Genomic DNA, 21,133 nt, shown 5'->3' on the forward strand with positions numbered 1-21,133 from the left:
AGGCGTAGGCATAGGCATGGGCTGGGCGTTCTCTGGATCACTGGGAGATCCATGCTGCTCTGTGTGGTGGATGGTTTGGGACCAAAGGCCTCTTGGTCACATGTTGTTGATTTTTTTCCCCGCTGCAGCTCCTACCTTCATTGTAAATGGGCAACGCTGGAGGAGCTGGAGAAGGACCCCAGGATCTCACAGAAGATAAAGCGCTTCCGGAACAAGCAGGCTCAGATGAAACACATTTTTACAGAGGTGAGAGTGGAGCACAGTGAGCAGTGGTGCCTGACTCTGAGCCCAGTGCCATGGCTGAGCAGGACAGGTGCCCCTGACACCTTGCTGCCTAGACCAGTCTGTCTCCAGGGCGAAAGGCACAGGGCTGGAGCTGAGGGTCCATGACTGTGCCCTGGACACCTCTAGTGTCACTGGTGGAATTATGAGCAGGGTGACAAGTGTTGCTTGCCGGGCAATGCCAGCTCTGGATGAGTTGCTTTGTGGGAGGGAGGGCAGCATATAGGGCTGGAGGTGCTTCTGTGGTGGAGCAGAGATGCCGTGGGGGAGAGAGAGCTATAAATATCAGAGCTTAGGGCAGCTCCTGGCTGCTCTGCTCTATAAGCAGATTAATCTTGCTTAGTATGAGAGGTGTTCTATAATTTATCTTGCTGCTCCAGAGATAGTTGTTGGATCTCCTCAAACTGCCCCTTACAAGTGTAAATCAGGCCAGTAGGCTATGAAAATTTCTTCTTTGTAGCTGGAAAGCTGGGGGTGTGTGTCAAATTTCTCACTCACGAGTCTGTTTTGGGTCTTTCTCAGGGTGCAAAAAAAACTCATGTGTTGGAACACTCTGTACCACCAACAGTTCAGCAAGGAGCACATGCTCTTTTCCTGTAACTAAGTGGGGTTTGGGGAGTTGTGAGTGTAGAAGCCTGATTTTTCTCCTTCCCAAGCCCTAGGCCGTGTTTCTCCAAGGACTATGCCAGGTGGGGCAAGAGGGAGGCAGAGACAGAGACAAAGGTGTCACCCCTTGCAGCCTTGGGGTTCACTGGGTGCTGTGCACTGTGGCAGTCACAGCTCTGGATGCTGCACATCAGCTGGAGTAGCCAGCTTAGGACTTGTACCTTCGGGCCAGATAGGCTGGAGACGACATTCCTGCCTCCCAGCAAGGGCAGCACGGAGCACGTGACTGCTCTAAAGAAAGAGCTTTGCCTTCTGCCAGGTTCCTGCATCCTCCCTGCCCAGAGAGAGATATCTGTACCTGTGTCCAGGGCACTTGGTGTGTTGCACACAGCAACATCCTGGGGACAGATGCTCCGCAGCTGTTTATTTGTGCCCATCTGTTTAACCCTGGAATCACCTTGAACTTACCTCCTGTTTTACTGTTTGCCATCACAGCCTGATGAGGATTTGTTCAACCCTGACTACGTGGAGGTAGATCGAATTCTGGAGGTGGCTCACACAAAGGACCCTGACACTGGGGAGGTGAGAGGCTGCATCTCTTGCTTGCCCCATGGAGGGAAGGAGGGAGACTTGGCAGGAGGCCCAGCTCCACGGTGTACATTGTGGGTCATCTCTGAGCACCCTGAGCCTTCCCAGCTTTCCCTTGCACAGGTTTCCCTGTCTCCAAGGGCCCTTGGCACAGGGTGGGTGGAGGGCTGCTGACCCTCCCTGTCTCTGAGCCTGTTTGTGCTGCAGGAGGTGACTCACTACTTGGTGAAGTGGTGCTCACTGCCCTATGAGGAGAGCACCTGGGAGCTGGAGGAGGATGTTGACCCAGGGAAGATTAAAGAGTTTGAAGCCCTCCAAATCCCTCCAGAAATCAAGCACATGGTAACGTACCCTGAGGTAACGTACCCGGCTGGCAGCTCTCTGCCCTGGGCGCAGGGACTGCCTGTGTCTTGCCACAGTCCAGCAGTGTTGACTTTGTCCCTGGCGCTGCAGTGCAAGCCCTGTATCCTCCCCTGTGGAGGTCGGAGGCTGGGTTCCAGAGGCCAAGCCCTTGCTATGACTCAGCTGTCAGTGACTGCTTTGAAATGTTGTCCCTGATGTGCAGCCCCAGCAGTGGGATTTGGCCTCACTGGGCATTAGCATCTCCCATGGACCTTGCTCCTGCTGTCACCTCCTAGGAGCGCCCAGCGTCCGAGTCCTGGCAGAAGCTGGAGAAGTCCCGGGAGTACAAGAACAGCAACCAGCTGCGGGAGTATCAGCTGGAGGGGATGAACTGGCTGCTCTTTAACTGGTATAACAGGTGAGGAGGGACAGGAATCCTAGTGCTGCCATGAGCAGCCCTACTGGCAGCAAGCCCTGTGTGTGCTGTCATGGGAACAGCGAAGCTGGGGAACAGAGCGGACAAACAGGGGCCTGACAGAGCAGCCACTGAGTCCTTCAAGTGCTGGAGCTGGCAGGCAGCTGCCAGAAACAGTGTATTTGCTTTAGCTTGGCAACTGAATCTTTAGGAATGTTTCTCCCTGGTACATGCTGATGAGTCTTGAAGCTAATAGGGTTTAGCTGTGGTTCTAAGATACACCTGATTTTTTGGTATTGGCCAGGCTGTTGGTGACTCACTGTGTGGCAGGCAGGTGGGAATATACATGTTCTCGGCTGCAGCAGGCCATCAGATGCATCTTTCCCTGGCTCATGTGTACCTGAAAAACAGCATCTTTCATGCTGATTTTGAATCCATGATGTTACAAGAAGTTAGCTGGCTTACCCAGACATATTTGGGCCACTATACCAAAGTCCCCCCACGCTCCATGCTGCAGGGTCAGAGAAGTGTGGGCAGAGGTGGTGGGCCTGACAGCCCATCCAAGAGCTGGTGACAGAGTGGTTTCTGCCCCCAAGAGCCACGCTGACCTGACCCTGTCCATCTCTGCAGGAAGAACTGCATCCTGGCTGATGAGATGGGGTTGGGGAAGACAATCCAGTCAATCACTTTCCTCTCAGAGATATTCCTGATGGGCATCCATGGCCCCTTCCTCATCATCGCACCTCTCTCCACCATCACAAACTGGGAGAGGGAGTTCCGCACCTGGACGGAGATGAACGCCATCGTGTACCACGGCAGCCAGATCAGCCGGCAGATGATCCAGCAGTACGAGATGGTGTACAGGGACACACAGGTGACTGACTGATGCATACAGCCTTCCTAGCATGCATCCCCCAGCCCTGGCTTCCTTTACTTGGAAAGCACTGAGCTGCTTGTGGAGCAGCTTGTTCATTTGGAGAAGGAAAGGTGATCTTTGCAGCCCCACTTGCTGGCATGGGCTCAGGTTGCACTGTGTGTGAGTGAACAGGCACAGCTCATGCAGAACGGGTAGGATGCAGCATAGCCCTGGTTACTATCCAGGCTTATGTGCCTGCCCTGGGGTACTGTCTGGTTTGGAGATAACACAGCCTGTGGCCATCAAGGAGGCTTACGGAAACCTGCCCAATGCTTGACAGAGGTTTTTCTGGGGAAATTCCAGCTCAGAGTCAGATGCTCCCACTCATACTGTCAGACAGGAGGTCTGATAGTGTGCTGCCATCCTGCAGGACTCAAACTCTGGTTTTTGTTTCCCTAGGGTAACCCTCTCCCTGGGATCTTCAAGTTCCAGGTGGTTATCACCACCTTTGAGATGATCCTTGCTGACTGCCCGGAGCTGAAGAAGATCCAGTGGCGCTGTGTGGTTATTGATGAGGCACATCGCCTGAAGAACAGGAACTGCAAACTCCTGGAGGGGCTGAAGCTCATGGCCCTGGTGAGCATTTCCTGCCTGGGTTCACCTGGGTGCAGGGTGGGCTGGAGAAGGTCAGGCTGAGCAATCAGATGCCACTGTCAGCACCTTAGGCCCTGTGCCAGGCTGGAAGAAAACCATCCAGGGGGCCCCTTGATGGATGTGGCACTGGTGCCCTGCAGCTCTCACAAACTTCTTTTTGCCAAAGTGGAATATTACACTTGTACAAAGGTCCCCCTGTGCCTTCCCACCTGGGGGTGCTCCCTGCCAGAGCCCTGCCCATCCTTGCAGCACAGTGTAAGCTGCTGCAGCACATGGGGACAGTTGCTGGCCAGCCCTGCACAATACCCCTGGCCATGGTGTGCCTCATGCTCTACACTGGGCAGGGCTGTGGTGTTCGAGCTGGTTTCTTACTGCTGTGCAAACATGTTACTCCATGCCAGGGGTGGGTAACAAAGGGATCAGTGAGCTGCTCTGAGAAATTATTTGATGTCCAGCTCTTTTCCAGCCCTGGGAAAAGTAGCGTTGCTGTTAGCTGGACCAATGGCTAACAAGCCTTTTGGATCTTCCAGCTGTACTCAGCCTTCGTCACACTCTCTTGTAGCTGGGCCAGGCCTCTGAAAATAATTTGTCTTGTTACTCCCACAAGTTCCAAAAGACCCTGTTGTTTCCCTGACTTTGTGTCTTGTGTAGGGCCCTGCTGCGTTGTAAGCTTGGGTCCAAGCTACCGGTCTCCCTTCTAAGCCATCACCTTCCTTTGTACAAGTCCTGTGGGAGTCTCCCATCTTACAATTGCCCTTCCTTCCTACCAGGCCACTCATGAGGACGTTTCCTGCACTAGACTGGGCAGGAGGATTAGCCTGAGTAGTGAGCCCAAGGCTCTGACAGTGCTGGGATAGAGGAGCTGGTGCACCTGGTGGTGCCTAAAGCCCAAGCCCATGTTGTCAGGCATTCTCTTTGAGGGATCATCTGATCCTCACACCCCCAGGTCTTGGGGTTTGTTTGGACCTCATCTCCTTTTACTGCACATGTACACCTACATGGTGAACCTCTAAGAAAAGCTCCCCTTTGTTCCCAGTGCGCAGTCATACCTGCCCCTGCTAATTTTGGAGCACTCTGCTGAGACTGTCCCTAGCAGCAGGCCACTGCTGCCCCTCGGTGTCCCATGGCTCTGTGTGGTTCCCTCTTGCTCTGTCTGAGCACTGAAGACAAACATCCTGCCCCCAGCTGCACAGAAGCTTGGGCTCTGTCAGCATCCCTGTCCAGTGCCAGCACAGCCCTGCGCGACGCTCTTGTGCCAGGGCAGGGCTGAAGCCTGGGAGCAGTGTGAGGTCGTGAGTTTGGCTGTCGTTGCACAGAGCTGGACTGGAACATGTGCATGGGAGCGTTCTGGGAGCCACAAGACAGTGTTGTGTGGCAGTGGGTCCGTCAGGGTTGTCACCACGGCTGGGGAAGCCTCTCGGTGTGTATGTGGTTCCAGGCCACCTAAGAGTGCTTCTTAGGCTGGAAGACATGAAGCATTATGTTCTTGGGACACCTTCAACCCCAGCTAATGGGGTTGAGCCCTCAACCTGTTTTCTGTGTGTTCCCAGGAGCACAAGGTGCTGCTAACAGGGACCCCTCTGCAGAACTCAGTAGAGGAGCTCTTCAGCCTCCTAAATTTTCTGGAGCCACAGCAGTTCCCCTCAGAGACAGCCTTCCTGGAAGAGTTTGGAGACCTGAAGACAGAGGAGCAGGTACCTGGAGGAATGATACCAGTGACTTAGCACAGGCCACGGGGACACCTGGTGACCAAACCAGTCATGCTTTCAGACACGTGCTTCTTGGAAGTGGATAGGACTCCTCATACCAGGAGAAGCAAAGTTGTGACAGAGCCCCAGTGCTGCTCTGGGGAGAGGAGACCTCCCCCTACCAAGGCAGTGGTCTGCTCCCAACTGACTCCCTGCTGCCCTTGCATGCCTGGGTAGAACAGTTTACCTGTCTCTCCCACCTGGTCTGTCCCTGAGACCAGCAAGAGTGGAAGGGGAATGGGGAGCTCGGTAAGTCCATGTGTCAATCACCCTTGTCAGGTTCCCCTGGAGAGCCTTCCTCCAAAGCTCTCCTTGAGTGTGGGTCATGGGAAGCTGCTTAGTTGCCCGGGCTGTCCCACTGCCTTTTGAATGTGGAAATTGTACAAAGATTGTCGTTCTGTGGGAGCAGGCACAGCCACATGAAGCAACCACCATCTCAGATACCATCCAAACTCTCAGCTCTCCTCCTGCATCAGACACGTAAGGCTGCTGGCAGCAGAGGCATGTGGAGTTCATAACCTGGGACTGGTTATACCTGCCCCAAGGATCTCAGGCCCTGAAGTTGTCCTGGCTGTCTGCTGAGCAGCTGCTCTAGTCACCTGTAGTGGGTTTGCAGCATGGGGAGGCTCCAGTCTAGCATACCCCTCTGCTGGCCCATGTGCTTCCGTGCAGGGAGGGCAGTGAGTGTCTGTGCTTGCTCTGCAGGTTAAGAAGCTGCAGTCCATCCTGAAGCCCATGATGCTGCGACGGCTGAAGGATGATGTAGAGAAGAATCTGGCACCCAAGCAGGAGACCATCATTGAGGTGGAGCTGACCAATATCCAGAAGAAATACTACCGGGCTATCCTGGAGAAAAATTTCTCCTTCCTCTCTAAGGGTGCCAACCAGCACAATATGCCCAACCTCATCAATACCATGATGGAGCTGCGCAAGTGCTGCAATCACCCATACCTCATCAATGGTGAGGGCTGTGTACAGGAGTTGTGGCGGGGGGGACACACAGGTATCGCTGCAACATTTACTCTTCACTCCCAACGGAACTTGCCCGGCTGGGGAGCCAGCTCAGGCCTTGTGCCATCTGTTGATGGTGTGGCAGTGCTCTGTCCTGTTGCCTTCCCAGGCAGCCCAGCTCCCTCCAAGGGCTACTTGCTGATGGGCACCTTAGGGTCTCCTGAGGCTCACTGTATTTGGGGGTGTTCCAACACAGGACCAGTGTCCCAACCTGACTTGTTCTGCCACGAGCTAATGTGAGCTCTACAGAAGTTTAGTCCCAGGAGTGGAGGATCTGAAGGAGGTCTCTAGCCAGCCTCCCTAGCTCTGACTGCAGGGTTCTGTTACTCATGCAGTCCTTTGCTGCTGCCTTGGGCAGCTGCACTGCCAGCCTTGCCAAGAGCTCACATCCCTTTTCACCTGGCAGGGGCAGAGGAGAAGATCCTGGAAGACTTCCGCAAAACACACTGCCCAGAGGCACCAGACTTCCAGCTGCAGGCAATGATCCAGGCAGCTGGGAAGCTGGTGCTCATTGATAAGCTGCTTCCCAAGCTGATTGCTGGTGGGCACAAGGTGCTCATCTTCTCGCAGATGGTGCGCTGCCTTGACATCCTGGAGGACTATCTCATCCAGAGACGGTTAGTACAGGCTCCAGCATTCACCACAGCTCCACAGTACCTCCATGCACTGCACATACAGTGGCAACAGCACACAGTGGGGATTTGGCCATTCCATGCCCACAATACTGATGGATCTGTTTTACCAGGTACTACTGGTGGGTGCAGAGACCCCAGAGCTAAGCACCTCAGACCTTTCATTCTGTGTAGTCTAGGACTAGTCCTCAGAGTGACCAGGTAGAAGTAGATCCTTCCCTTGGTCCTGGTTCCCATGAGCCCCATATCCATGCAGCATGCATGGGGTTGTGATGATTTTGTTACCATAAGAGACACAACTTTTGGGAACAGCCATGGTGCACACAGGCTGATGGGGCCTGGGCCTCTACCTGGGCACAGGTCCTGCCAGTAAGTCCTGGCTGGTGTGCCCACAGCCTGGGGGAAGGAGCAGAAAGGGATTTGAAGGCCACAGCCTCTTCAGGCCCTGCTGTGATTCTGCTCTAACCTCTCCCCCTCTTGAGCAGGTACACCTACGAGCGCATCGACGGGCGGGTGCGCGGCAACCTGCGCCAGGCTGCCATCGACCGCTTCTGCAAGCCCGACTCGGATCGCTTTGTATTTCTGCTGTGCACGCGGGCAGGCGGGCTGGGCATCAACCTGACCGCTGCTGACACCTGTATCATCTTTGATTCCGACTGGAACCCACAGAATGACCTGCAGGTAATGGGCTGGGCAGGGCCAGGCTGTCAGGAGGTCCTGAGGCACAGCTTCACTTGTGCCAGGCAGGGAGAACAGGGCAGCAGCACCAGCTGTACTGGGCACGAGGTGCCGTGTCAGGACAGCTGGCAGGAATGTGGGCAGGGGGAACAGGACATGGGGGAGATCACAGTGTGGTTCTGAAAACACAGATGTGCAACAGAGCAGGCAACACTGTGTCCATACCTGTTTTTGGAGTGGGTGCAGTGTTGTGTGCCACATTTGCAGAGAGCCAAGGCTCCAGCCTGAGCCCTGTGTCCTTGCCTGAGAGTGCTGGGATCTCTTATTCCTGTTCCACAGCTGTGCAGGCTGTGCCAGAGCCCTGACAGGTCAGCCACAGGCGGGGAATGAGGGTAATGTGGTGGATGGGAGGTGACTGTGAGTTAGGTGGGTGACTGTAGATGCTGATGCAAAGTACCACAAACCACATGGCCCTCATCCAGCTGGGCTCCCTGCGCTGACACTGTGCCCTCTACACTGACAGGCTCAAGCTCGCTGCCACCGCATCGGGCAAAGCAAGGCCGTGAAGGTCTATCGCCTCATCACCAGGAACTCCTATGAGCGGGAGATGTTCGACAAGGCCAGCCTGAAGCTGGGCCTGGATAAAGCTGTGCTGCAGGACATCAACCGCAAGGGCAGCACCAATGGGGTAGGTTGGCTGCTGGAGCAGGGACAGGTGGGAACCTCTGCAGGAGATCTCTCCTCCTCCCCCTGCAAGTCACTGCCAGGTCAGAGGAGGGACTCGGCAGGCTTTGGAGAGGGAGAGCCCAGTCCCACATACTTGCACTGCTGCTCTTTGGCCTGCCAGGCTGTTCCTGCACTGCCATGGGGATAGGGGACATGTGATGCTGTGTCCGGGGTGGCATGGACTAAATTTCCTGACAGTCCCTCAGTAAGAGTTTTGAAATGATCTCTTTGCTTTAACAGCAGCAAGTCTGGTTGGCTTAGGGCCCTTTCTTCTGAAGCAGAGGGAGGAGCCTTCTCCTGTAGTGCAGTGGTCATGGTTGCTGGCCAGGTTGGTGATGCCCCTGTGCTTTGGGCAGGTTCAGCAGCTCTCCAAGATGGAGGTGGAGGACCTCCTGCGGAAGGGTGCCTACGGCGCACTCATGGATGAGGAGGATGAAGGGTCAAAGTTCTGTGAGGAAGACATTGATCAGATCCTCCAGCGCAGGACACAGACCATCACAATCCAGTCTGAAGGAAAGGGCTCCACATTTGCAAAGGTATGCTGTGCTCCAGTGGGAGGGAAGGGGGATTTCCTTTGGGGTTGGAGGAAGGGGAGCATGCAGGGCAGTAGTGGTCAGCCAGCCTCCTACATGTGTGTGGAGACCTGTCTAACCTCCTACTTGTGTATGGAGATATGCCCATGTGGAGACCAAGCTCTGCTGTCTCAGTGTGCCAGTGAGACCTTGGCTGAGCTGGGGCTGGTGTGGTCTCCTGTCTCTCTGGTGGTCAGCAGAGCGTTGTGGAGGGGCCACCAGCCTGGCAGGTGGTAGAGGGCTGCCTAGGAGGGTTCAGCCATGAGGTCTGGCTCTGCATAGGGACCCCAGGATGATGGCAGGACCCAGCTGCTGGGCTGCCTGGTGCCCAAAGCCAGGTGCTGCTGTGCCATGGAAGCTGAGTGCTGTGGGGCCTGACACAGCCCCCAGATAGAGCTCTGTGCTATGCTCTGGCTGGTGCCTGCTGGGGCCATTGAGGGTCCTGCTCCTCTTGCACAACCCAGCCTCCATTCACAGTGGCTCAGGCATGGCTGCAGAACAGAGGGGCAAACAAAGAACACTCTAGCACCACAGCAGCAAAACTGTGCACTCAGACTGGCATGTGGGAGATCTCTGTATGAGAGAAAGCACACCTGGATGGTGGGTTGCACCCTGTTCACTCCTCTTCTTTCTCTCCTAGGCCAGCTTTGTAGCATCAGGAAACAGAACTGACATTTCCTTAGATGACCCCAACTTCTGGCAGAAGTGGGCCAAGATAGCAGAGCTCGATACAGATGCCAAGAACGAAAAGGTAGGATGCAGTTTGTGGCCCCTGTGCCCTACAACTGATCTGACTCCATCTGGCCTGGTGTCCAGGTGGGAGCTGCATGCTTCCTCTAGGCGCCTGAAGAGCTTTGTGTTAGGCATCAAGAATTACTGCAAGGGAAGACTGACCCATAAATGCTGGCTAAAGCCCTGATTTATTTAGCCACATGTTGGTCTCTGTCTCTCTGATCTTTCAGGATACTCAGTCTGTACTCCTAGCTACTCCCAATGATCTCACCCTCTGCTTGAGCGCATTGTCCAAGTGCCCCTTGAGCTCTGGCAGCCTTGGGGCTGTGCCCATTCCTTGGGGAGCCTGTTCAGTGCCTGACCACCCTCGGGGGGAAGAACCTTTTCCTGATGCAGCTCCAGTCATTCACGTGGATCCCGTCCCTGGTCACAGAGGTTGGAGCTGCCCTTCTGCTCTCTCTCCTGACGGCAGACTGGTGCCTCTGCCTGTCAGGAGGTAGGAGGGGACAGATGGGGTCCCAATGCTCTGCTGGCCCTACTGCGGTGATGGGCTCAGCTGCAGCCCAGGTCTCTCTTCCCAGCTCCTCCACCAGGCACAGGGTGTTGCTGGCTCCAGTGCAGCCCCAAGGCTGCCATAATTCCAACTAAGGCAGCAGTGCTGTAAGAGATGGTTTTAGACAGCAGCAGGAGGGAGGTTCTGCAACTCTGTAGAGCTCACTGCTCAAGCTGGAGCAATGGGAGAGACTGTGCGTGCGTGCGTGTGTGTGTGTGTGTGTGTGTGTGTGTGTGTGTGTGTCCTATGTGCCTGAAATCCAGGCAGATTTAATTACGTTAATTTGTTCAGCAGGGCGGGGTAAGGAGAGGGGGCAGGTACATGCTATTTAATTTCATACTGCTCCCTCCTGCACCTTCTTGGAAGCTGCCTTTCCTGTTCCAGCCCACCTGTCCCCCTGACACAGAGATTACTGCCTTCAGCGCAGCACTTGGCACAGGCACTCCAGATCGGGCCAGCAGTGACTCAGAGCTGAGTCAGCTGCTGGCAGTCAGCAGTTTGGACACAGAGGGGCTGATTTTCAGCCTGCCATCAGTCAGGATGAATTTTGTGCTGGTCAGGAGTTGTCACTTGTGCAGGCAGAGCTGCACACAGGTAACTTGAAGCAGGTATCCTAGTGGGAAGGTGATGGTCAGCCACAGGACTGGCAAGCCAGGAGCCATAGCCTGAACAGAGCCCAGGTGACAGGGGCCAGAAGAGCACATAGCAGTGTTTCTGCCTGTACCTGACAGTGCTCTCTGCTCTGTCCGTCACAGGAGAGCCTGGTCATCGACAGACCCCGGGTGCGGAAGCAAACCAAACACTACAACTCCTTCGAAGAGGACGAGCTGATGGAGTTCTCTGAGCTGGACAGTGACTCGGATGAGCGACCCACACGCTCGCGGCGCTTTAACGAGAAGACGCGGCGGTACCTGCGGGCTGAGTGCTTCCGTGTGGAGAAGAACCTGCTCATATTTGGGTGAGAGCACAGCCACAGCCTCCAGCTGCTCCAGTGCTCACGTGCACCCACTGGCTACACCAGCCACTTCCTGTGTGTCCTGCTTGCTGTGTTGCCTCCTTTCAGCAGTGACCTCGCTGGTGGGACCTGGGCTCTGGGCGAATGTTTGGGATGGAAGAAAAGTTAGCAGGACAAAGCTGGCAGTTGGCACTTCCAGAGTCTGCTCCTGCCTCTTCCCTGTTCAGTCCTGCAAACCTCTCTCCCTCTCTGCTCCTGTAATGTGTGGGCAAAACATCCCTATCTAGGGATCTGGCAGGGCTATGCCCCCACAGGAGCTCCTGGAGAGAGATGCCAGCAAGGTCTCTAGTTGCACAGGAGTGTTTACTCTGTGTTTCTGCTGTTTCAGCTGGGGACGCTGGAAAGATATCCTGACCCATGGGCGGTTCAAGTGGCACCTGAATGAGAAGGACATGGAGATGATTTGTCGGGCCTTGCTGGTGTATTGCGTCAAACACTACAAGGGGGATGAGAAGATTAAGAGTTTTATCTGGGATCTCATCACACCGACGAAGGACGGCCAGAATCAGGCTCTGCAGAATCACTCAGGTATTGCGTGTTCTCTCTGCCATTGCATCTGTACCCGTTGCCCTGTGCCAGCCTGTGAGACTGAGGCTGCAGAATTCAAAACAGGAAACAGTCTGCAAGTGTTTGTGCTTCAGCACTGCAATTCTCTCTGCACAGAGAAAGGGGCTTCCATGAAGCTGACCTCCACACTGACCCTCAGAGTCAGCAGCAGGGGCTGGCTGAGTGAGGGAAGCTGTTTTCTGGCTTTCAGTGCAGAGAGAGCCTTGTGGTGGGAGCAGAGGTGCTGCTAAGTCTTCTCTTGCTGTGAATACTGTCGTGGTTCCCCTGCACAGGGAGATACTGGGCAGTGAGCTCATGAGCACCAGTGACCGTATGAACATGCTGGATGTGATAGGGATGAGGATGCTGATTCCACTCAGGGCATGGACACACCTCAGGCTGCTCCTCAGGACCTCAGAGAGCACAGCATGGACATGGTGCAGGACCCTGCCTGTGCCTCTGGGCAGCATGGGCAGCTGCACCAGGGAAAGCTGGGGGTGCAGCTGAGCATCCATCTCACAGCAAGGCTGTGGGTTTGATCCCCGTATAGGCAATTCACTTAAGAGTTGGACACAATGATCCTTATGGGTCCCTTTCAACTCAGAATATTCTGTAATTTTGTGATTTCCCTTTTTTCCCCCCTTTTGTTTCCCCTTGTCATGGTGTTTGTCCCAGACCTACTGGTCTGCAGTGCCTGCCCTGATGGGTGGAGGTGCAGTGTTGGTTTGTCCTGAGACTTATGCAATGCATAAGTACTCCCCAGGTGATATTGCCTTCTCTCACTCTGTGTAGCAGGACCCTTGTCCTAGGCCTGGCTGTGCTCTCTCTACTCAGAGGCAGTATGTCTGAGGCTCATGTGTCACATGTCAGATCTGTAATTGCACCTGTTGGCTAGAGGTGTCTGTATTCTGTTGTGTAGAAGCTCCCCAGTGTAGCCTCAGCTTCAGACAGGTCACCCAGAGGCTTCCCAGCCCTGCTCTCCCTCTGGCTCTAGCTCTGCCTCAGTGACGGACATTGCAGATGGCCTCCCCACCTGCAGCACAGTGGCTGCTTTCTGTAGGCTTCCCTGGAGCTGGGGCAGCCATAGAGCCCACCCTGTGCATGAGGCTGCCACGGGGCCTTTGTCTTCATCTGTGAGCACAGAGTGGCTGCTGGCTCCCTGCATCTGGGCTTGTTGCCTGGGACATGTGGTCACTGCCTGCTGTGCCAGAGGGCTCTGGCTGACCTTGCAGCAGAATGCCTGCATCCTGTGGCTCTCAGGACGGTGACTGGGGCTGGGGGAGGCCACAGTGTCTCTCAGGGAGTCAGAGCCCAGCAGCCATGTGCTGCTTCTTCTGTACTTGTGATCTGTGGCACAAGGTGAGTAGTGAGGGGGCTGGAACTCTCCAGACTGCTTTTGACGTCAGGGAGCTGGGCTGAAACCTGAGACTTCTGTTCCCAGATGGTAGAGCACAGGGAAGGCTGTTCTGGAGTGGTGATGCAGCTGCGCACCAAGCGCATCATAGTTGCTGCTTAAAACCTAACATCATCATTTTCTTCTGCTTGGAAGTGTCCAACTTTTGCAGTGTGACATCCAAGGATGTGGCTTTTAGTGTCTGCCCTAAGTTATTCCAGTCACCTCCTGCAATGGGAGCTGTTTTGACAGTGCTGCTTCCTGCTCTTGCCACACAGCCCTGCCCTGAGAGCAGCGGGGAGCGGGCGTGAGAGTCCTGCTTGTGAGGAGCAGAACAAGAGTCAGAAGCAAATAAACTGCTATGAGTGGACTTGATTTAGATAATGCCAAGTAACGAACAAGCCATGGTTTCAGCAGATGGTCAGGATTGCTTTAGTGTAAGAGCATTGACTGTTGACCAGCAAAGTGACCAGGAGCTTCTCCATCAACTCTTTAGAATGGCTTTTCCCATCTGTTTAACTTCCACGTTGTCTGGGCCAGAGGAGCAACAGCATCTCAGCCTGACGTCAGGAGCTGGAGAAGAGCAGAAGAAGCAGAACACTGAGAGCAGAGCAGTGCTCCTTCCTCAGTCAGGAAGGCCTTCAGCAGTAACTGCTGTGGCTCCCCAGGCAGCCTCAGATACCACTCATGTCTGCAGAGAGCTGACCAGGCAAGTCATGCCCCATCCCTGACGTGCAGAAAGGAACAACAGCCTTAAGCCCTTGCTAGGGCATCCTGGAGCTCTTCTCAGTCCCACATCCGTGTGATCGCAAGGAGTGAGCACAGCACCCAGACAGTCCAACTCAGAGCTCTGCTCTGATCTAGCACCATCCTGCCTTTCATCCTGGAACAGGCCAAGCTGCTGAAGTTGCCCAGAGTTCATCAGGCCAGTTTGGTGCTGGGGACAGGAGGCCTGGTGCCTATGCAGGCCTCCAGCAGGCAGCTGGGCCACAGCCCTTGTCCTGGAGCTGCAGACTTTATGCAGGAGTTGACAACATAGTGACTCTTTCTCTTCTTCACTGGTGTCACAAGACCAGACAGATGGGATGGGACTGCCCAGGCATCCTTTCCTCTTCATGTTTGCAGCTCCAACCTCAACAGCAGCTGCCTAGGAAGGCAGCTTACCCCTCTTTGGAGATTCCAGACAACAGTGACCCCACCAGGAGTTGTTTCCATGTTCTGCTGTGAACTCACACCTTATTTCAAGGTTGAACTGTGTTTAATTTTCATCTCTAGCCACTGGATCTCATTTTATCTTTGTCAGGCAGATGGGACTGCATTCCATTTCCAGTTGGTACCTTAGCACCCCTGCAGCAATGCAGTTCCCCCCAGCCCTGCTCCAGATGCACGGTACAAGAAACAGCCCTTACAGATCAGATCACCAGGTCTGCTGCTCTTTGATCATTTGGGAGCTTCTTGTTTGAACTCTTGTCCCAAATAACTGTTCCCACAGAGTGATCTTTAGAAGTGCCTGTAGTGTCTAAGTAAGTCTCCAAGGGCTATGCACAGGACCAAGGTCTCTTCCCTGCTTCATCCCTTCTGTGTGATATTTTTACACAGCAAGGGGCCATTACACATTTGGGCTCAGCATCGTACTGAGAACACACAGCAGTTAAGTTTCTGTGGTGATCCCCAAGTTTTTCACAGAGATGGACTCTCCCATACTCTGCATTTGCCCCGTGCACTTCCTCTCCTTGGCTCTCCAGGCTGCAGCTGGGAGCTCTGCCTTGGCTCCTCCAGATCCTGGCTCTGCTGCCCCACCCGGCCTCCAGTGCCAGAGGTGCCTGGCAGCAGTGCCTGGCTGTGCCCCTGGTGCCTGTGGTGCTCACTGGCTGCCACTCGCTGTTACAGGCTTGTCAGCACCGGTGCCCAGAGGCAGGAAGGGGAAGAAGACAAAGAACCAGATGCTGCTTCCTGAGATAAAGAACGCAGACTGGCTTGCCACCTGCAACCCCGAGGTGGTGCTGCATGATGACAGCTACAAGAAGCACCTCAAACAACACTGCAACAAGTGAGTCATAGAATCATGGAGTGGTTTGGGTTGGAAGGAGCCTTAAGGAACATCTTACTACATTACCCTGGCCAAGGACAGGGATACCTTACCTTATCCCAGGTTGCTCCAATCACTGTCCAACCTGTCCTTGAACAAGGATGGGGCAGCCACGGCTTCTCTGGCAACCTGTGTCAGGGCCTCGCCACCCTCAGAGAGAAGAATATCTTCCTCACATCTAATCGAAATCTCTCCTCTTTTAGTTTAAAACCATTCCCCCTTGCAGGAGCCCATACTGGCTCATGGAGACAATGGGCTGAGGGCCTTTAGTGTTGGGAGGGTGGGAGGGAGCTGTGAAAGGCTCACAGCCCACCAAGGATCACCGTGCTCCCACTGCTGGACCGCTCTCATTCCCCTCCAGCTCATGGAAGCCGTGTCCTGAGCAGTGACCCTCCGGCCAGTGGGTCACAGGGCTGGGCAGTGTGGCCTGACACTGCATGGTCACTGCATGGCCCAGCCTGCTTTATGGAAGTGGGTCCTTCCACATGGGAAAACACGGTGTTGAGCGGTTTCACTGGCTTTGCTGACCTCTCTGCCCCCCGAAACAGGGTTCTGCTGCGGGTGCGAATGCTCTACTACCTAAAGGCTGAAGTACTGGGGGAGGCTGCGGATAAAGCCTTTGAGGGGACCCCTGCCAGGTAGGGACCTAATGGTGGACCCCTGCAAGGCTTCTTGGGCTTGAGAGCTGCCACAGGTGTCTGACCCAGCCACATCTGGGCTCTCTGCAGCTCCAGATGAATCAGACCCCAGGTCTTCCTCAGGCAAAACTTCACCCTCAGGCAGCCACCCTGCCTGTGCAGAGACTGCAGCCATAGCAGAGCTGCTGAGGCAACTCTGAGACTGCAGCACCAGCCTGGGGGTGTTGGGGACTTAGAAGGACACCCTGCAGGAAAATGGTTCTGTGTGCTGCTTGACAAATGGGCCCTTATCCAAAGTGGGAGTACACAGAGACTGCTCCCAGTCTCAGGGCCAGGACTCAGAGCAGAGCATGCCCCATCACTGTGGCCTGCAGTCCCTCCCAGCACTGGGAACAGTGGGACCCACAGGCTCTATAATGGCACTGAGCTTCCAGCCTGCCACCTGTTGACCTTTCTGCAAAGACTCATGATATGCTGAGCTTAACAGGTTAATTTCCCCAGGTTGGGGCTGCTGCCTTCCCCAACACATTCCATCAGTACCAATGTATGTGGGGAGACACTGTTCTTTTGGGGTTGGTATGTGTGAATAGTTTTACCCCTAGAGATGCTGTTCGGGTCAGATGGGATCTTCAGTCCTCTGGAGACAACTTGGGTGGGGAGGGTGGAGAGAGGCTGGGGGCACCCACTGCCCTGGAGAAAGAGGAGCAGGAGGGCAGCAGGTTGTGGTGGAACCAAGGCTCCAGTTCTTTGACCCCAGGGAGATGTGTCATGGTGGGGCCCCAGGCCAGGGTTCATTAGCTGTCCCCAAGCCAGCAAGTGGTGGCTCCTGCCTCTCGCTGTCCCTTCTGAGCAGTGCTCAGTGCCCTTCAGTGTCTGCTGAGGCTGGGAGAGGGGTGTTCATACCATGTCTGGCCACAGGGAGCTGGATGTGCTGCTGCCAGACATTGACTACGTGGAGATCCCAGTGGACTGGTGGAATGCTGAAGCCGATAAATCCCTGCTCATCGGCGTCTTCAAGCACGGTGTGTACCCAGCTGTCTGGTGGGTGCTGGTGTGTGGGGGAATGAGGACCCCTGGTGCTGGAGGGGATGTCGTGTCAGTGCAAGGGACAGAGCTGTAGCCATGCTCCACAGCCACACAGGGCCAGTACAGCTCTCCCCAGGTGCCAGCAGCATGTTTGAGTGGGGAACAGCCACCCCATGGTGCCCAGGGTGGCAGTGCCAGATCTCGTGGTAGACCCTGGTTTGCCAGGGGCAGTGTGCAGTTGCTGTGTGAGGGCAAGGAGAAAGGCACAGATCTTGTCTTGGCCTCATCATGGAGTCCCGGTGCAGTTTCCAGGAGACACAGGGCTGTTTGCCCCAGCTGCACCCTGTGTGGTGGCTGTGCTGCTGCTGGGTGGGATAGGAAGGCTGACCTTACCCTTTGCCTGTTGCCTAGGGGCTGCAGAGCCATTAACAGCTTTTGGGAAAGTGCTGTGAGTTTCTGGGGGTGAGAATTACTCTCATGGTAGCACAGAGGGAGTGAGAGCCAGGTGGGGAGCTGTGTCCCAGGAGCAGGAGGTTTTTGTGCACCAGGCTGAGGCCTTGCTCTGTGCTGTCTGTCTGTCCAGGTTACGAGCGGTACAACGCCATGCGGGCGGACCCGGCGCTGTGTTTCCTGGAGAAGGTGGGCATGCCAGATGAGAAGCTGCTCTCTGCCGAGCAGGGCGTCAGCGATGGGGCACAGGATGCTGCCGAAAGGTGGGCAGGGGATGGAGTCAAGCTCTCACAGCAACCTGGCTCACTCCTGGGACAGTGCAGTGGAGGGAGGGAGCAGGCTGTGCTTCTGAGCATGGAGGGGAGGACAAAAGGGAGCTGGTCCCCAGTATGAGGTGGAGAGATGGCATGAGCACCAATTCTCCGCTTCTTGGTGCTGAAAACTGGCACAGCCACAGAGGCTGTGCTGCCACTACCAGGGACTGTTAACTCTCTCACCTAGGGGCAGCGTGGAAAAAGAAGAGAGCAGTGGAGAAAAGCTGGAGGGGCTGTCAAAACAGGAGGTGAGTGGGATTCATAGCATCAAATACACAACTGATGCTGCCCAGCCTGCCCTGTGGTGCGGGCTTGGCTCCATCAGCTCTGCTGTGTGGCAGTAAGGAGCTAGCATGGCTGGTCTGCCTTGTCTGTGTCCCATCCTGTGTGCATTGCTTCTGCTCTCTGGAGCACAATTTCTGCTGTGCTTCTCTGTGTTACCTGTGGACATGGGCAGCATCTTCTTCATGAGGAGCTGAGGGGTATTGAGGGCTGGAGATGCCCAGGAATGCTGTTTCTCAGTCTTGGTTGGCTTCAGGAGCCACATGGGGCCCTGGCAGAGGAGTCAGGGATGTCCCAAAAGAAATGACCTTGGGGTAGAGGAAGATCAGGGAATGAGGCAGCACAGGAGAGTGCAGGGGTTGTTTGAACAGTGGAGGCAGTCACACTGCAACTGTCCTGAGCAGTGGCACTACAGCCTCTGTCACTGTGGTGATCTTTCCCTCCAGGCCCAAAATAGCCTCTCTGAGCTGTCACCTCTGCTCCTGTGTGCTGAGCACAGGCAGCATCTGCAGCCCAAGGACACTGGACACACTACCCTGCCCTTCCCACCACCCTGCACCCTGCCAAGGATGGGTAGGCTGTGGGTGCCGGGGGTACTGTGTGGGTTGAGCCCTCTCTGATCATTTCCTTTTGCAGGACATCGTGGCTGCTGGGGTGGGTGAAGCCAGTGAGAAGCGGGACGAGCCAGCGGCAGGTGAGGCCATGTCTCCTGTAGTGTGGTCCATGGCTTCCCAGGGTTTGGTGTGGCACAGCCAAGCCTGAGTGCTACCCCAGGCACTGCTTGGTGGGAGGAACACATTGCTGGGCTGGAGGGACATGCTGCTATGTGCTAGTGGATAAGGCAGCTCAACCTGGACAGGGGCCCTCATGCACAGACTCACAGGTGACCCATGGATAGGCCCTGTGGCAGGGCAGACAGGGTTCCGAGTGATTCCAGCCAAAGCCACCCAGGGTGATTGGAAGCCATTAGTCTGCTCTTCTCCATGCAGTTGCCTGCATGAGATGAGCTTGTGAGGTCTCTGCAGTGGGCAGTGTTGGCACATGCCATGGGCTGGCTGGCCCCACTGCTGAGCAGGGAGCTGCAGTCTTCTCCCATGCATGGCCTGGCCTGGAGCCATCATTCATACCCTGATCTCAGCCTCTGGACTCTCTCTGAAGGCAGCTAAGACATGGTGAGGCTGTGAGGCAGCAGGCCCGGGGATGGTCACATGGCCCCCTACTCGTGACTGTGACCACTCATGCTCCCCATGGACGGCAGAAGTGGGGAGGAAGCTCTTAGAGCTTGCCAGAGGATGTGGGAACCTGTGGCTTTGCTTGTGTGCTAAATACTAATGTCCTTGCTGATGTTTGAAGCCCAGGATGGCTCCGACTCAGACAGATCCTGCTGGCCTGTCTCCTCTGCTCTCACGGCCAGACTGCGGCGACTCGTCACCGTCTACCAGCGCTGCAACCGCAAGGAGCTGCCTCCCCGCACCGAGATGCTGGTGCCTGGTAACCATGGCTACTGGCTGCAGGATGAGATGTTCCGGAGAGCCTCTGAGGTGGACTCGGTTAACAAAGAAATGCAGAAAAGGTAATGCAGCAGAGGAGCCTTTACAAAGCTGTTTTAGCCCACTTGAATTCCTTGATCCCCAGAGCTGACCCAGGTAAATGTCACCAGAGCTGACTGTGCTGCCAGCTGCTTAGGACATGGAGTCCACATGGGTCCTTGCTGGGCAGGGAATGTGCTTTGAGCCATGGGAGCCTTGCTGCTCCAGCAGCCAGCCCTGCCAGGGAGCAGCCTCCACTGCAAACTGGAGTTTGTGGGTGACAGGTGGTGACACTGAAAGGACATGAGAGGACAGCTTTTCAGGGTCAAGTCAGCCTCAGCAGAGGAGAGCTGTGTCCCTGGAACACACTGTGGATGAAGGTGACAAATGAGCACTGTCACAGCCCATGAGCAGTGCCCTTCCAACCCTTGTGGCTCTCACACCACTGGCTTTGCCTCCTGCTCATGGCCTCTGGAGCCCAGTGGTGACATACCCTGGTTGTGCTGTGCTCCCATTTCATTTGTGCCCCAGTAAGTGGGAAGGGATTGGGACTGTCCCAGCACCCTGAGTGGCTCTCTGCAGCCATTGGGAGGGTGTGCACAGGGTGATGCTGCTGCTGTTGCTGCCAGTATCCCATGCCACCCTGGGATTGGGACTCTCTGTGGTCACCAGCCCTCAAAGGCTTTGCCTTCTGTGAACCTGTCCCTGCTGCAGGACCCTACATAACCACATGGCATGTGTGCTGCCTTGTGCTCTGTTCTTGGCCTCCTTGTGTAGAAGCTGCTCCAGCCACCTTCCCATTCCTCTTTTTCTGGACTTCTTCTAGTCGTACCATCCCCTCTTCGAGGTGGGGGTTGGTATCTCCTGCTCCTTAATTCTCTGGGCTTTTTGTAGAAGAGATTGTCTTACAGGAGTTTTCCACTGGCCTTTAATTTTGACAAATTCACCATTGAGCTTCTTTATTTGGATCATTAATATATTTATTAATTAACTTTCTTCTTGTTCTCATTTTTGAAATGAAACATGACTGCAGCCCCTGGGAACAGGGGTGGCAATGCTGGCCCAGGTGTATTTTGGGCAGTTGGAGAGTGCTGTGGATGTTGTCACCCTGTCTACTTTCCTTTGACATGTCTCAGCTGCTTGCTGGTGCTGGCTCAGAGCTGCAATTCAGAGGCTGAGATTTGACTGGAAGCTTTCTTCAGGCCTCAGTGCTCCCCTTTTTCTGCCCTTGCCATGTTGTGTGCACCCAGGTCTGTTCTCTGTGGCTGTTCCTCTGGGCTCTGCCTGGGCCAGTGTTTACCCAGGACACTTCACTGTCTGTGTCCTTTGAGTGGTCCCTAGAAGGTGAAAGCTCATAGAGTCCAAACCAGCATGAAAATTGTGTTCTAAGAGTGCTGCAACTGAGCTCCTCCCTCACCATTGCTGCTCTCCTCTGCTGGGGAGGGGGTGACACTCA

At 55.1% G+C, this 21,133-nt stretch overlaps 1 protein-coding gene across 9 annotated transcripts in view; it reads left to right on the forward strand.

The window, feature by feature from the left end:
- CHD6 (chromodomain helicase DNA binding protein 6) overlaps positions 1 to 21,133 on the forward strand; it is a 96,990-nt gene that overhangs the window by 61,423 nt on the left and 14,434 nt on the right. For 5 of the 9 annotated variants that reach the window (XM_041490436.1, XM_041490443.1, XM_041490444.1 and 2 more), the window contains 22 exons: positions 129 to 246; positions 1,384 to 1,470; positions 1,684 to 1,833; positions 2,115 to 2,236; positions 2,864 to 3,107; positions 3,549 to 3,725; positions 5,294 to 5,437; positions 6,197 to 6,452; positions 6,909 to 7,119; positions 7,620 to 7,815; positions 8,336 to 8,500; positions 8,895 to 9,074; positions 9,751 to 9,861; positions 11,151 to 11,353; positions 11,739 to 11,941; positions 15,240 to 15,399; positions 15,987 to 16,076; positions 16,995 to 17,098; positions 17,686 to 17,815; positions 18,054 to 18,114; positions 18,785 to 18,842; positions 19,502 to 19,721. In XM_041490436.1, coding sequence (XP_041346370.1) covers positions 129 to 246; positions 1,384 to 1,470; positions 1,684 to 1,833; positions 2,115 to 2,236; positions 2,864 to 3,107; positions 3,549 to 3,725; positions 5,294 to 5,437; positions 6,197 to 6,452; positions 6,909 to 7,119; positions 7,620 to 7,815; positions 8,336 to 8,500; positions 8,895 to 9,074; positions 9,751 to 9,861; positions 11,151 to 11,353; positions 11,739 to 11,941; positions 15,240 to 15,399; positions 15,987 to 16,076; positions 16,995 to 17,098; positions 17,686 to 17,815; positions 18,054 to 18,114; positions 18,785 to 18,842; positions 19,502 to 19,721 — 3,390 coding nt within the window. The remainder of the gene's footprint in view (positions 1 to 128; positions 247 to 1,383; positions 1,471 to 1,683; positions 1,834 to 2,114; positions 2,237 to 2,863; positions 3,108 to 3,548; positions 3,726 to 5,293; positions 5,438 to 6,196; positions 6,453 to 6,908; positions 7,120 to 7,619; positions 7,816 to 8,335; positions 8,501 to 8,894; positions 9,075 to 9,750; positions 9,862 to 11,150; positions 11,354 to 11,738; positions 11,942 to 15,239; positions 15,400 to 15,986; positions 16,077 to 16,994; positions 17,099 to 17,685; positions 17,816 to 18,053; positions 18,115 to 18,784; positions 18,843 to 19,501; positions 19,722 to 21,133) is intronic. The other 4 variants (XM_041490440.1, XM_041490445.1, XM_041490438.1 and 1 more) reach the window with 3 other exon arrangements.

The sequence above is a fragment of the Pyrgilauda ruficollis genome, unplaced genomic scaffold (genome assembly GCF_017590135.1).
Source record: "Pyrgilauda ruficollis isolate IOZ18807 unplaced genomic scaffold, ASM1759013v1 scaffold123, whole genome shotgun sequence".
Taxonomy (NCBI): Eukaryota; Metazoa; Chordata; class Aves; order Passeriformes; family Passeridae; genus Pyrgilauda; species Pyrgilauda ruficollis.